Consider the following 16520-nt stretch of genomic DNA (forward strand, 5'->3'; position numbering starts at 1 on the left):
GCAAAAGCAGTGACCGCGCGTGCCCACTAGATGTCCTCGGTGCGTCAGTCTGATGCTTCATCACTGGCGGCCCTGGAGTATGGAGCCATGGCACAGTTACTGTGAGAAATCAAGAGTGGAAATATTTAGTAAACATCAAAATAGTTTTTTTGCTTGCTGCCAACTTTAGCATCACTAGTGCAAAATAAAAAGCATGTGAACAAGCTTCTTGTGGGAAAGATGGGCATTGAGGTTGTTATTTTATGAGCATGAGTAGCATTAGCAAGTTGTAACTAGCCTGTAGTAGGTTCCAGTGGGCAGGTCAGGGGTGAGGGCACAGCATAGGGTGGTATATGCGCCCTCTGCAAACCACGTATTCACAAAGAACTGCAGAGGCTTCTGTCTTTACTAGGCCTGGATCAACAGCATTAACATTCACTTCCATCTCTGCCACAGAAACAGAACTGAATGTCACATTACATGACCTACAGTTAGAGATGAAAAACACTTGCCACAACACTTGCCACAATTTCCACAAAACGCAAGAATTGCCTTAATGAAGAATGTTTGTGGCTAAAACATGAGACAGTCATGTTAGGATATCATACTAATGAATTAGCAGTGCATTATATGGTTTAAACATTCTAATCAGACTGTTACCTTTCAAACATGTTTTCATGTCCTTAAAGGGATAGTTCACCCAAAAATGAAAATTTAGTCACCATTTATTTACACTTGTGTGGTTTTTCATACACTGAAAATGATGAGAGCCATTGACAGCGTGGACACTGGTTGTTTTTCACAGACAAAAATATATTAAAAATTAAATTAAATTAAAATATATAGTTGCTAAAATAAATCATAGATTCTATGTGTAATCAGATTTTTTGGATCACATTTTCATGCATGACGTCATACTTGCTCTTACCTTCCACTCTTGAGGCGAGTTCTCGCGTGAAAAGTATGTTGGCCAGTTTGCTCTGTGCGTAGGCCTTCACGGGATGATAGCTTTTCTCACTGCTCAGGTCCTCAAAGTGGATCTTTCCCATGGAATGGGCCAATGAGGAGACATTAATCACTCTGGAAGGAGCTGAATGCTTCAACAGATCCATAAGGAGGAACGTAAGAAAGAAATGTCCTGAGGAAGAAAAGGAGTCATTCATCACACGTCAAGTGTAAACAATCTCCATTGCTTCTAAACAACAAACAAGGACTCTTTGATATTCTTTGAAAGAAAGAGAACGACTAGAGCACTTCATCAAACTTGAAATGATTGACTCCGAATTGTGTTTCAAAATTGTCTGCTGTTGTTGAATATGGGCAGATTGCCACATCAACAAATGAAGAGACTTTTCAGCTGAAATAAAATAAAAGGAAAAATAATTTGATCAGATTTCAATGTATGATGTATATAAACAAAAGTTCTTCAACCATAAGTCACTGTTGTAAATTAATTCTGCAAAATCAAAGATGGATTTGGTGTGCGCCAGGTCCAGCTTCTGAACCACCACGTCTCTGCTGATGTCACTTCAGCAGGTCTCTGCAGGCCAGGATCACCCGTGCACCTTGGGATAAATCACAGCTTTTGTTCCATTACTTGAAAACCTGGTACATTCTTCTGAGCAATTTCAGGAAAAACATATCCTAATCTGGATAGGCCTATGTATCAAATCAAATGGCTATGCAGTCAGATCTAATATACTTCATCTGTGGCTCTATGAAAAGGCTCGATGTGTTACTTCCACAGTAAGTATTGATTTGGCCGCAGTACCCACCTCGCTTTGCCAGACCCTTGGCTGTTTCTTTCCCAATCCCAGTGTTTGCTCCAGTTTTTCCATCTAACTGAATATCAGATGACCAGCTTTTGGTGAAAAGCTCTCAGAAAAGAGTTTATTTATTAAACATTTTTAGTAGCAAAATATGTCACAAAAACTGTTAAAATAATAATATATAAAAAAAACTATATATATATATATATATATATATATATATATATATATATATATATATATATATATATATATATATATACATATATATATACATATATATATATATATATATATATATATATATATATATATATATACGTATATAATGATGATAATGATTAAAGTAATAATAATACTAATAATAATATCTATCAATCAAATAATTTTATGTAAATGATATATGTTTTTGGTGAAAAGCCCCCTGAAAAAAGTGTTTATTTCTTTATTTAGCATAATTTCTGACAAAAAGATTTAAACAGTGCTAAAATAATACTTTTGAAAGACAGGTCGATTATAATCACATAATATCACATACACTGTGCATATTAAGATGTTGATACATGTTAATTGTAATGTAATTTTTTTTTTTTAATTTAACTACTTCTAGTACTACTACTACTAATAATAATTGTCCATCTCAATATCTCTTAATCAAGTTACAGATGAAATAAAAAGCACCTTACCGAAAGACATTCATTTTCCCAGCAGTCTTATCACGTGTGAACCAACAAGAAGGCTTTTTTTCAAAGCTACTCATGATACTGAGTGCGCGATATAATAAATGCTCAAGTGTCTTTTGTACTTGAATGTATTCCTGAGGTCAGAAGAAACTGAACAGTTTTTGCCTGCAAAATAAATTTATTTGCTTTATATTATATTATATTTCTGAAAGGTCATGCTGCTAAATAAAGCTGTGTGTGTGACCGACTGGTTACACTCACTGAAGATATTCTAGGAAACTCTTGCACTACATGATCCCCACCGGTAAAATGTTTCACTTGATTCTGAATTTCTTTCCTTTCTATAACACTAAATCAATAGGCAAGTTTTGTCAAAGACACTGCTGTTTTATTTCACATGAACATCTGAACCTTAAAATGGCTAAAAACCACACACCAATGCCAGTGAGTGGTGTTCGATCTTTAAGTTGTGGGAAACTCGGTTCAATTATTCATCTTCAAAAATCAGGTAATTTCCAGCCAAGCCAGAGGAGCACCTGTGTCCAAACCTGGGGTTCTCCCGTCACCCGATAGCACACGATCTGTTTGGACACGACTGTAACATATTAGGATCACTGACACCTCTACTTCGACCAAGAGAATATGGAATGATCCATTGCTCTTTCCAGCGGTCTTCCCTCAGATCCCCAGTTCTCGATAGATAGCAACCATCATTTTCTATGTGGAATCAGTGGATGAATAATAATAAAAATAAATTATATATATATATATATATATATATATATATAGCTGTTTAAATGTTTGGGGTCAATAAGAGTTTGTTGTCATTGCTACTTTTTTTAAATATAAATTTATATTTAAATTCAGCAAGCATCAAAAGTGACAGTAAAGACACTAAGAATGTTACAAAGGATTTCATATATTCAAATATTATTAAATAAATGCTGCTCATTTGAACTTTGTATTCTTTAAAGAAACCTGAAAAAATATAAAGCACAATAGTTTCCATCATTGAAAATAGTAAAAATTTCTTGAGCACTAAATCAGTTTATATATATCTGCCCGACCCTAAATGTTTAAATGGTTATATAAGAATAATAATAAAAAATAACTGAAATATCTTAATAAACAAATACATATTAAAAACATATACTTTTGTAATTTACATGCATATTTAATCTACATGTATATTTACATGCATGTGCATATTTCTAGATACATTTATTCTGAACAACACAAATTACAAAACCTTAAAATTTTACAAAAAAACACGTTTTACTCCAATATTGAGATTTTTTTTTTTTCAAATAATATTTATAATTTATACATCAATTTCAAACGCATACATATGAATTTCGAAAACAACGTTTGTCTTTGTCATGTTTACTATTTTTCTGTAAATGGATTTGCCTTTAGGATTCAGTAGCATTCCACTAGATGGCAGGACAACTCAACAGTCATCGCTAGTCACGAGTCACCAAGTGTGCCTGAAGGCTCTCTGAGTAGAACCACATTAAAACCAGACAGAACTCCGTGTTTGTTTCTGTTGCCATCCCAGACTCGTGATTATTCCAATCACGGCTAAACATCCAGCAGCCTTTGGTGGAATTCTCACCTCATGTGGCTAAACACTGCGCTCCTGAGTACATGTTTGCATTGAGCTCGCGACAGCTGGTAGCCATTCACCGCTATTTATGAAGGCTTTATGTCAACATTGGTTATACTCGAATACAGAGGTTTTACCACACATGTGGTTAGTGATGCACAAGCAATAAACACTGCTTATCACTAAACAAAATTCCTTTCTCATACCATCACACTCTCATTTAAGGGAAAGAAATGTTTTCATACAAACAAGCTTTATTTACAGTAATGGGTGGAGAAAATCACTACTCATGTCTCCGAACGTTGATTTACATTTAATGCTTGTGAATAATGTTTGTGATTACATATTCTGCTCCAGTCAGACTGACTTGCCAGGCACAAAATCAGCACGATAAATAACCAAAAAAAATGAATAACATTTACAAATTACGCTATTTAGAAAATACAGACACCACAAATCAGCATCCCCATTTCTCATTTCCACTTTACTAACTTTTAGCATCATCCTAAAATGGTTCTTGCAATGAGGTACGATATGATTGCTTAATTTCAGAAGGCCACGAGAAAGGGATGGTGAAAAACACGGTGCTTTTGTTGTGGTGGATGTGTTTGTGCTTTATCTGGCTGGGTTTTCATCGTCTTTGGCCTGAGTTTGGCTTCTTGTCGCACCAAGCCTCTCTTTATTTGGCTCCTCAACATAGAGTTTGTCTGAAAATGAGACATTCTGGGGTCAATGTTCTTGACTTTTACTGTCATCCGATCATTATAGCATCGGCGAGATCCTCTCAAAGCTGAAACCGCAAAACCGACAAGAAGTAGCTAATTTATACGATATAAACAAATGCATAGCATTTTTCATGAAATAGCACTCTAGTTGCTATACGGGCTGTCGAATGCCCGTCATTAATCAATAAGAATCATTTGAAAAAGAGACAAAGGCAATTCCAGTCTAGTAGGAAATGTTTGCAGCTCTTTATTTCTGCCAGGAGCAGTCGTTGGTCATTTCCTGCACGGGCAGGTGTTTCTCCAGGTGTCCGTTCCTGCTCTTGGCCTGCCGTGTTGTGGTTATGTTAGATTTGGGCTCACTTTGAAAACTGTCATCGTTGGATTGTTCCTGAACCGGGCAGCTGAAGGGTTCGTCTGCTCCTTCGCTGCTCCCCAGGGACGTTTGACTGACGTACACCACGATGACCTCACCGCTGAAGTTCATCACCTGCCCGCTGGAGATAAAAGTAGTGTTGTTGTTTCCTGTCACCTGACCTGTTAAAAATAGACAACACATTAGAACCAGTTTTAGCTGAAAGTGGCAGAAATAGTCTACTATATTTCCATTTACTAAATATTCATTCCTTTCCTGGAGACAAATTAACACCAGTGTTATTTTAGCAACACTGATGTACTATTGCAGTTTGTGTTAATTTCTGTTTTTATTTTCATTTTAGTTAAAGGTTTTAGAAATTTTGTTGTTTTATCATTTTTATTAGTTTTTTAATGTCTATATTATTAAGTTTTAGGTTGTAGTTAATTTTGATATTTTCAGTTTTCATTTAGTTAAATGTTTTGTAATGATGGGCTCTTTTTGCCATATTTATAAGCTTTTTTTTTTTTTTTGTTATTTTAGTAATTTTCATTTTTGTTTACATTTTAAAGTTTTAGTAATTTTATGTCTATATTGTTTTCATTAGGTTTTAGTTTTTAGTTATTTTCGAATTTTTATATTTTCAGTTTTCATTTACATTTTGGTTATAGTAATTTTGTTTTGCGTTTTCAACATTTTTATTAGTTTTGGTTTTAATACGTCTATATAGTTTTTATTAGGTTTTACTCTTATTTTGACATTTTTATATTTTGTTTTTTTTGTCATTTACTCGTTTTTGTTTTCTTTTAATGTCTATACAGTCTTAGCTTTTAGTTATTTTTATATTCTCCGTTTACATTTTAGTTTTTGTTTTGTTTTTCATTTATTTAGTTTGAGTTATTTGAGTGTATATATATATATATATATATATATATATATATATATATATATATATAACCCTGGAAGACGAACAAGAACATTAAGGCTTATCATTTTGCATATTAATGCAACCAGATGGCAAACTGCTTTGTAGTGTTGCTGAAACACCGGAATACGCGGCTACGCTACTACTTTAGATGTTTAGTGGTCAACATAAATGGTCTACATTACAAACTGGAAGCTAATAAAGCCATGTCAGCACTGAATTGGCAAAAAGCTATTTTTGTCAACCTCTATTGGGCAACAAAACTGCTTCCTTCCACTTAAAATTCAACATGAGAAGATTATTGTTACATGGCTATGTAAAGCACACAACGCAGGAGAAGGAATAAACAGGAATATCCTTTAATAAATCCACAGGCAGAAGAAAACCAGGAGATAAACAGAAATCAACATCTATTTTCGACATTATCATAAAAAATAACCAGCAAGGACAGAGCAGAAATGGGGAAAACTTATACAAAAGCAAGATAGGGACTAATGACTTAATTAACAAGACACAGGTGAACAAAATTAACTAATCAGGGCAACTCAGGAACGAAGACATGAGAACTGGAACACTAACAAAAGTCCATAACTGTGACAATTATATGGTTCCTTTTTTTTAATCGGAATATACACAAACTCTCAATGACTCATGTTTCACACATCTTTTAGTCATTTTGCTGCTGGTCCATAAAGGACCCTACACCCACTCTTTGCGGTGGCTTCCTACCATATTTTCACAAACACGACTTACTGGAATGTATATGACCTAAACAAGCTTGTTCTAATTATTTACAACAAGACGTGATGACCTACATTATTTTACATACAGTAATACTGTGTAATTCCTCTGCGGAGATTAATAACAATAGGATGGAATACAAGTAACACAGACAATGTCAAGTAATGTGTTATTGAAATTTACAGCTTTATTTTGCCAATACTTATGATGATAAATTATTTACATTTAGATAGTTATTTAAAATATTTTAACACTACAGTTTAAAACGTTTGAGTTTTTAATGTTTTTGAAAGAAGTCTTTTATGCTCACCAGTAATATTGTAAAATATTGCAATTTAAAATAATGTGATGTAAAGCTGAATTTTCAGCATCATTACTCCAGTCTTCAGTGTCACATGATCCTTAAAGAAATCATTCTGATATGCTGATTTGCTGCTCAAGAAACATTTCTTATCATTATCAATATTGAATACAATTGTGCTGCTTACTGTTTTTGTGGATACAGGATTCTTTGATGAATTGAAAATTCAAAAGTTTAAAACTTTAACTTAAAATAGTTTTTTATTGCATCATTTACTGTCACTTTTAATCGATTTAATGAATCCTTGCATCGTATCCCCCATATAAATACATTTATATTTCTAATTTATAAATATATATAGAGTTCAAATATTATATATAGGTTATATTAGATTATATACATTTAATATTTTTATATTAGTTATTTATACAGATAAGTACACACACACACACACAAAATTATAACAAATTGTATTATTTATATAATATTTAATTAATAGTAGCTACTCCTATTGGTAAATAAAGATTAATATTTAATAATGTCTGTTTTCTAGCACTTTTAAAAGTTTACATAAGGGATCCATCAGTGTAGAAATGTGATATTTGGCCAGAAAACCAGTGCAACACATCAGCTGATACAATGGCGTGCTGCTAGTTTGTTGGCCTGGCCAGCTGTTTTACGATCAAAGCACTGAGATGGAAATGATTTCCACACTGTGCATTTTTGACCTGCTATTCTGAGGTCATGACTTTGATCGTTTCCAATGTTTCACATCATATCATACCATATTTGTCCAATTGAAACAGAATCGCATGGTCAGTGCTTGTAAATCTGGAACAAACACGTGCTAATGAGTTTAACAGATTCGCGTGCATTGCACTATGAAGCAACAGCTTCAAATGCCTCAGACGCACAGACAGCTTTTCATATGTTTTGTCACTATTTTGCCATGTGATAATGTCTTACCAGATGTGAGAGCGGATTCTGAGCACTGGTTCTGGAAGTCTGCATCGGGGTCGGACAGTTTGTGATCACCGCTGTGGATCAGTGAAAGACCCTGTTCATTAGAGCTGACCGATGACAGAGGTGGGACGGTGGTGGAGTCTATGCTGCAGCAACAAGGTTCGTTCTGTCTATACAGCCCTTCAACCGGACCTCGCTCCCCATAGATGCCTCTCATCTCTGACATGGCTTCTTTGCCAGCAGGGCTGCTATAGTCCAGACAGAGTTCCTGGGAGCGCTGCAGACCCACGTAATCGCAGGCTGGAAGGACGTCTGACGAGCAGCTCTCACACAGCAGAGGTTCTTTCAGGTCGACGGTCTGCATGTTTTCTCCAATGGCGTCTCCTGTCCTGCAGGAGCAGCATGTCGCCAAACCAGTGGCCACCAGCTGACTGCAGTCCTCGTTCTCTCCGACCTCCATGGGCTCCTTCAAGGGAAGCGCACAGCTGCAGGAGCTGCCTGACAGAGGAGACACAGACCCAACTCCGGAGTCCTCGCTGGAGCTGCCTGATGAGGTTTCGGCTTGGTCCTGGTCCTGGTCCTGTTCCCGGTCCGTGGAAGTCGAGGTTTCATCAAGAATGGTTAATTGGGTGCTGGGATGTGTGATCAGGGGCTCTGGGGGGGTTAGTTCTTGGCAAATCAGAGGGAGGGTTTGTGGACCGTTGCCACCGTGGTATGAAGTCCCAGTTTCCTAAAAGAAGGAAAGCCGGTTACATTAAGTATGTTAACTATATCAATAACTATAAAGTTTTAGCCCTCATAATGCAATTGGGTTCGTTCTTACCCAGAAGAGATGCATAAACCTTTCTAAAAAAATGCTGGTTTTGAGCAATGATGAGTTATAAAGTCAAAGGAATAGGATTAAATTCTATGAATTCCAATTAGGTTAAAACTGGTAAAACAGATTATATACTCCAATAAATTTCATACAATGATAAATTCAAATAAAATACTATCAATATTGAACAAGTCAATATACTTTGAATCATTGGGTTTTTTTTTTTTTCTAAATTAATTTATCATTTTTTCATCTTTTTATTTTTTAATTTCTCAGGTTTTTTTTTTTCATTTAAAAAAGCTGGGTAAATAAAGTAAAAACAATGTAATAGCAAGGTAACATTCGAAATTTAATTTATTTTAACATTCACTCATTAATGAGAAGTTGCTGATCAGATACAGTATGGTTTTATAATTCATAAAATGTATAAAGTAACTATTTTAATAAACATCAATTTAAAATAATGATAAAATAATTTTAAAAAATATATAAAAATACAATACAGCTTTTTAATGCATTATGAGGGTTAATAATCATTATAATTCTATGATAACAGGGCAGTCTACACCTCAACTATAACAATAACCGAAGAATATATATTTTTTTCCAGCTGATAAGTGATAAATACATTGACAGCCAATCAGAATCCATTGTTTTAAAAAGCTACAGTTTTCAGATTCTTACTTACCTGTTGGTTCCTACTTCCTTTCAGGTTTTGGACGCAAGTGCGTAGATTTACTGTGGTGTCAGAAAATAAGCTTTAATCAACAACATAGACAAGAATCTACCACAAAATGTAGCAAACATACATAACCATGAACTAATTTTACCTGAGATGAAGTTCAGCTTATCCTTGCAGCAAAACAAGAAGAGAACAACCAGGGACACCACAATGATGACCGAGAGGATGGCCACCAGCACCCAGGGTGTCATGCCTGTGGAGGATGAGGAGGTTTATTCATCACACCACTTTGTGAAGCTTCTCAGTTATTCAGATCATTATTGAAGGTCTAATAAAAACACTTCTGTGTTGCACAATCACCTTTATTGCTTTTGCATGAGTGGCAAGATTTCTTGAGCAACAAAGAAACACATGCAAACTATTCATATATATATATATATATACCAGATTGACCAGACATTACCAGATTTAAAATTCTCTGATATTTTTATCATTTCAATCACTGTATTGAGCTTCAATAGTTCTGCAGTACCTGTGCATATTTTGAGGGCGAATATTTTAAATAACCTACCAGGAGAATGGACTCCACACACCACATCTGTCTTAGAGCTTCCTGGCTGTTTCTCGGTCTTGCCGATAGCTTTACAACTGGAAAGAATTAGATATATCAATACAGTCAATATGCTTAGGAAATATTGTAAGCTTTACAACTGGAACAGAATTAGACGTATCAAAAGAGGGCAGCCAAACAGTCTGATTTTCTCTTCTACGAGCAAAAAGAAAAGGGGCTCTTTCTAGAGGAAGTGGTGGAGAAATTAATCATAATACCACAGTGCGGTAAGACTGCGGGGGCTTTAAAAAATGACCAAGCATGCCTGAGACCTTCCCCAGACAAACAACGCCTGTGAGAATGAGAGCTGTGACTTTGCAAATGAGTCCTTTTAAAGAACAATTGTGTGTGTGTGACTCAGAGGACAGGCATGTTTGTGGCACACACTCCCAGCTGTTGTCAAACCTGTGGAGATGTTATTGTATCGAGTTTTTAAGCTTAAATGAAAGGGCATACTCACTCTGTCCATTTCTTGCAGGCTTCTACTGATATTGAATCTGAGAAATATCCATATTGACAAGGTACACAGGAAGCTCTGCCCGTCTCTAAAATGAGCAGAGCGATAAAGAATTATAGACAGACAGATTTCTGATTTAACACATTCAAATATATCCTTATTTAACATCATTCTATAAATCTATCATCCATCGTTCTATCTACCATTCTATATACCATCCATCATTCTATCCATCTGTCCTTCCGTCTGTCTATCCACCGTTCTGTTGTTCTACCCATCCATCTATCCATACCCATCCGTCTCTCCACCATCCATCTACCATGCTATCTATCCACATCCATCTATTTATCCTTCTAATACCTATCTATTGTTATATTTGTCTGCATACAGTTCTATTGTTCAATCAATCTATTAACTGTTCTATCTATCCACCTATCAATCATACTATCCATCTGCTGTTCTGTCTGTCTATCTACCATTCTGTTGTTCTATCCATCCATCCATCCATCCGTCTGGCCGCTATCTATCTATCTATCCATCCATCCATTATCTATCTATCTATCTATCTATCTATCTATCTATCTATCTATCTATCTATCTATCTATCTATCTATCTATGACAGATAGATAGAGCATACACGCAGAGATGGTCTACAGAAAGCCTTGTGATGTCTTTTAATTTTAATTACAGTGTGAATGTCAAGATGCTAAAGTTAAAAAGTAAACTACAGTGTGTCCAGATCCATTTCTGAAAACTGTATTATAGTGTTCCTTTCCATCTGGCACTAAAACTTGTGCTCCAAACCACAGAGCTGGAACGGCCACTGATTTACTGCCCTCTCAATTACGGGTACACTTCATCAATCTATAAGACATATGATTAATGATCCAACTTTAAACTTCTAAATAAGCTTATGACAGAGATAGTTCACCCTTAAATTAAAATTCTATCATTCTATGCTCACCTTCATGTCATGAACAATCCCTTTATCAATGTAGAGTCACCACAAGCTCTTACCCCCCATTACGATTCCTTCTCCTGCAGGACATTTTTGAATGGCCTCACAGTATTCGCAGTTGATCAGAGAGCAGTGGAAACCCTGCTTGCACTGGCAAGGTTCATCCGCTGTAGGGTTGTGTAAACGAGTGCGGTTAAATCCTTTACCTGTAGAGAAGGATTGGTGCATGGTGTCAAAATATAATGCAAAATGAAACAACATTCTTTCTTCACACACATTATGTGACACTGACCCTCATCGCAGAACTTCTGAGGAATACATTTAGTGTCACTGTTCCAGTGCGGCTGGTATTCTTCAAGGCCACAAACACGGCACTTTGTGCTCGAGCTGCTGTCGCAATGGGCGAAAACGTATTTCCCTACATGCAAAGAAAAATCATGCAATAAGTTGCCCATTTAAAATGTAAAAGTCATCAAAAAGGTCAGTGAAGGCATAATGAGAAAGAGGATATTCTTGTGACTTTTATAGTGGAAGTTAAGTTATAGTTCGTTTGGGTGTGTGTAGGCCTCTTCCTCTTTTTCTTATCCTTCTGCTTTTTAAATGGGAAAAAATGAGCCGATTTAGACCTGATCTTATTTTTCCCAGACAGGCTTCACTCACACAGCATACAATGAATGTATGGTTTGTTTTATAGTGTCTCCTACATACTATAATTAACTAGTCTGTATTGCTGCTCACCTGGTTCACATTTTCCGCAGCATCCCCCATTGTGCTCATATTCATTTTGTTGACAGCTTACGGCCAGTCCTGCCTAAAATTAAGAGTTACAACAAAGGTTAAACAAATGCATTAGCTCTTGTTTGCGATCTTCCTCATTTAAAAATCATTTTTGATAAAGGCATCTGCTAAATGACAAAACTTAAGGCCAGACTACAGCAACAAGTCACATCAACAGCAACGCACGTTTATGACGGACAGATAGATACTAAATTAATCGTGCAGCTTTGAGTCTCAGAGGTCACCCATGGGAGAAGCGCAACTATTTAGCATTTTGGATTCTCAGGGAATGAGAATCTTCAAGGAATAAGGATCATTTGAATGGTAAAAGCATCAGGGAATGAAAGAGTAGGGGAGTAAGTGAATGGTGAGGGGGTACAGCCCAACTTAGAGGAAGAAAAAATCAAGAAGAAAAGCAAAGAACACCGCCCACATCCCTCCAGATACCACAAAAGCATTCCACGGTTTAACAGCAGGGCAGAAATAAATGCAATCCTTTAATTCAGTGCAAATCTGAGAAAATCTTGCTGTCACTCATGTAAAAGACAATAAAAAAGAAAATAGTGCCAAGCTCCGCATACTGGGCTGTCATGGAGGTGAATAGGACTTGGATGAAGTACCAGGTGTTTATTTGTAGATTGTTAAAATAGGTAGAAATAATGCTCAAATTCAACTTTTTGCTGTCCATTGAAAACTAAATTGCTTTCAAGCTTAAGTTTTCTGTATTCTAGCCGACATATATTTTCAAATGATAGAAATTGAAGAGAAATATTGTTTGTATAGGGACTACAGAAGACAATTTATGAAATACAAAAGCTTTCTTTATCTCTCTAAAGAAAAAAAAAGCAGAAGTAAACATTTTCCTATTCAGGTTTCCTGGATTGATCATGGATCAATGGATTTATCCATCATGCCAGTTGGAAAAATCCGTGGGTATCATGGAAATTCACGAGGAAATAAAATTTCCTTATCAGATTTGTTGATGACAACAAGTTTTGTCTAAACAAGGGACTAGTTCACTTCACTAAAACAAAAAACAAATATTCATCAGGAAGAAAACCCAATTTATTCAAATGATGAAACAAATTGTGTCCTGTATTCCTTGATGTACATGAAACTCTGTACTATATACACACATACATATATATATATATATATATATATATATATATATATATATATATATATATATATATATATATATACTCCTACTGCAGTGTATAAATGTCTTTTTTATTAAAATCACCTTTAAATTTAAAACACAATACATTACAATAAACATTCAATAAACTGAATACTTGAAAATATTCTCCTCTTTGGTTCGATTAAGATTTTATACATAGTTAAAGATGAAATTCTGAGGGTTTTTCTAGCACTGCTGAAGGACCTAAAGACCTTTTGATGACACGTGTGAAAAAACACAGGAAACCCAAAGGAATGTCCAGAGGTCATTTCTGATCCTCTACATTTGAATGTAAGGCTATACTCGGGCAACAAAACATATTTTCATTGACTAAATATATAAGATCATGGTCAGTGACGCCCTGAAAAATTATATGTTAGAAAATATGCACTGGACAGAAAAAAATCGGTTCTCACAGGATCTCACTGAATATAGCAGAAGCACTTAGATAACTCAGTTCTAATGACTCAGTTCAGTCAACTCATGTGATCTGCTTTGCATTTAGATAGCAATGTTGTATTACTGTATTCTGACTGTGAATATATAAATTAAAGTCATTTATAAATAATTTAGCTTATAATTAGTTCAACAAAACACAACCTGGCAACTACATCTTCAGAGCTGCATGTGATGCAAAAGAGAACATGAGAAAACCTTTGGCCTAATTTAACATTAGATAACTCAGAAAAACAACTGAATGAGCGAAAATATGAATGAAAATTGGCTGACAAAGAAAAAAAAAATCTGTAAAATTTGCGAATTCCACAAAACCTGAATATAATAGATGTTGTCAAATTCCATAGGGGTTTTCCCAGAAATGTTTGCATGGAACAAAAGTTTTTGAGAGTTTGGGAGTTTTGAGCTGGAATTTTACTCCATTCCTGGGAATGTAATGATAACTTACATTTGATGAGTATCAAGTTTACATTAGGCGGGAAGATTTATTGATCTCATATATATATATATATATATAACTGCACACCATCATGAAAAAGCACAATGGCAGAAACATATCCATGAAGTTACCCTAAAAGTATACAATTCAGATTCCACGGAAAAGTTCAGAAAAATCTGACAGGGATGAACAGAATGGGGATGTGTCTCAAAACCTAGTGAGCGGTCAGCCTAGAGCACACTTTTGTCTAGGTATGTCTTCTCAATTTTAAGCAACAGACTAAAGTTGTGACAGGATGTCTAGCTATTTCCGCGAAGCGGTTCTTTTGAAGAGTTCATATCAATGAGCCGTTTAAAAAGTATTCATAAATTCATAATTCGTCATCATTCGGACTTCACTGTAATTAATGTGTCCCAGTTTAATTGGTTGCGGCCATAATTAATCTTAGATTTAATAAATGTTAAAATGTTAATAAATTACTTTACATTAGCAAAATAAACCAATTCGTTTAGTGCGCGTTCTGACAAAACAGTCAATAAAGTCACAAACATTTATTTGCATTATTAGTTAGATTTTAAACATTTCCGCCGTTCGGCTATCGACCCATTAGTCAATCCTCAGTTCACTAACTTACTATATTACTGAATCTTGATCATTACGAACTGGACTTGTCCGAAAGAGTTGTTTTGAAAGTACGGTAACTTGTTGACACGAGAACCGTTTGGGGCGATTCAGTCAGATCAAACGAAGCGATCAGACTGGTTTTGAGATTCATTGCAAAGGTCCGACTCAAAAGACTCAAAGAACGAGTGATTCACGAATCGTAGCCTAACTACAACGCTAAATGTACACAACACGGTTCCGCAACAAAGCGCTGAAATAAATAAAAGGGAATAATGTAGCTTAGCTTTGAGATGACCAAGAAATTTCCAGTAAACAGAGTGCAAAAAATCTAGCTGAAGTTTATATTAATCCCATACAATTCAAAAACAAAGTTGATTTATAATAATCATTTGCAAACACTTAAGCAAACCTACCTACCTGCGTGCACAGAACCAGAACCAAGTGTGTGATCCATCCTTGAAATATCCAACTAGCAGAAAAATCCACTCTCATTATTCTAAACTTTAAATCAGGACCGTGTATTCTCAGCCTCAGTGCTGTTGTATTGTCCAGTGAGGTTCAGCAGCAGAAGTCTGCGCGCTCTGGGATGAAGCTCCGGACTGCTGTAGTTCATTCGCTGAGGGCATATCCCATGATGTTCACTCACCCACGCCTCGACTGCTGCTCTCCCTGTGTTTCCACTGCGCTACAGTCAAGTAGAAGCTGCTCAGTTTTTTTCACGTGCACGCTCCTCCCATTTCTCGCAATCAAAGTAGTCCACATATAAACGGGGTGACGTTCATTTAACCAGACAATCACTAGTGTTCAACTCTGTAGCATTTTAGTTTACTGCACCACGTCAAGCACACGTATCGCGTTAGTTTACGCTTATAGCCAAAGTGCATTGATTGAAGATACATTGTACTTTTAAGTTGGGAGGTACAGTTAAAACCCCATATATCTAAAGTTAAGTCTGCTTACTAGTGTACATGCAACAGAGCATAATGCAGTGCACTTGACTTGCCCCTCCACTTTCTAAATAACATCTCCCTTGATTCATAATTTGATTGGACTGCCAAGTTAAAACTTTTTTTATGGAAAATATGATTAAAAATCAAATTAAACTGTAGTATACTACTGTTTAAAATGTTTAGCATAGCCAACAATTTGAACATAGCCTCCCTTATGGAAGCTTGTTCCCGCCATGGGATAAAAAAAAAATTAAATAAAAAGTAATTGCGACTTTTGACGTTACATTCTGAGAGAAAATGTCAGAATTGTCAGATTTAAACTCCCAACTGTGAGTAAAAAAGTGATATGTCGCAGTTCCATGGCGAAAAGAAAAACAGTAGTTTACGGTTTCCTGTGTTTACTATTACAAACTCCTTATTTTGTGCATTAAATATTTTGCAGGCCTATACTTAATACCACCTCTTTTTTCCATTAGTTTCAGCAGATACACCTTAATTTCTTCTGTAAAATGCACATTTACC

The 16520-nt window shown here is 35.6% G+C and overlaps 1 protein-coding gene and 1 pseudogene across 1 annotated transcript; both read right to left on the minus strand.

The window, feature by feature from the left end:
- Window positions 1-21: 21 nt before the first annotated feature.
- On the minus strand, window positions 22-2444 carry LOC132123914 (retinol dehydrogenase 12-like; annotated as a pseudogene).
- Window positions 2445-4986: 2542 nt separating this feature from the next.
- On the minus strand, window positions 4987-15744 carry LOC132123802 (tumor necrosis factor receptor superfamily member 11A-like). The gene is made up of 10 exons (XM_059534457.1): window positions 15466-15744; window positions 12308-12380; window positions 11862-11987; window positions 11629-11775; window positions 10614-10698; window positions 10115-10191; window positions 9692-9796; window positions 9550-9599; window positions 8048-8774; window positions 4987-5296 (listed from the first exon to the last, which is right to left on the minus strand). The coding sequence occupies exons 1-10, from the start codon at window positions 15538-15540 to the stop codon at window positions 5010-5012; spliced, it is 1752 nt and encodes a 583-aa protein (XP_059390440.1). The 5' UTR covers window positions 15541-15744; the 3' UTR covers window positions 4987-5009.
- Window positions 15745-16520: the final 776 nt, after the last annotated feature.

This window comes from Carassius carassius, chromosome 42, assembly GCF_963082965.1.
Source record: "Carassius carassius chromosome 42, fCarCar2.1, whole genome shotgun sequence".
In the NCBI taxonomy this organism is placed as follows: Eukaryota; Metazoa; Chordata; class Actinopteri; order Cypriniformes; family Cyprinidae; genus Carassius; species Carassius carassius.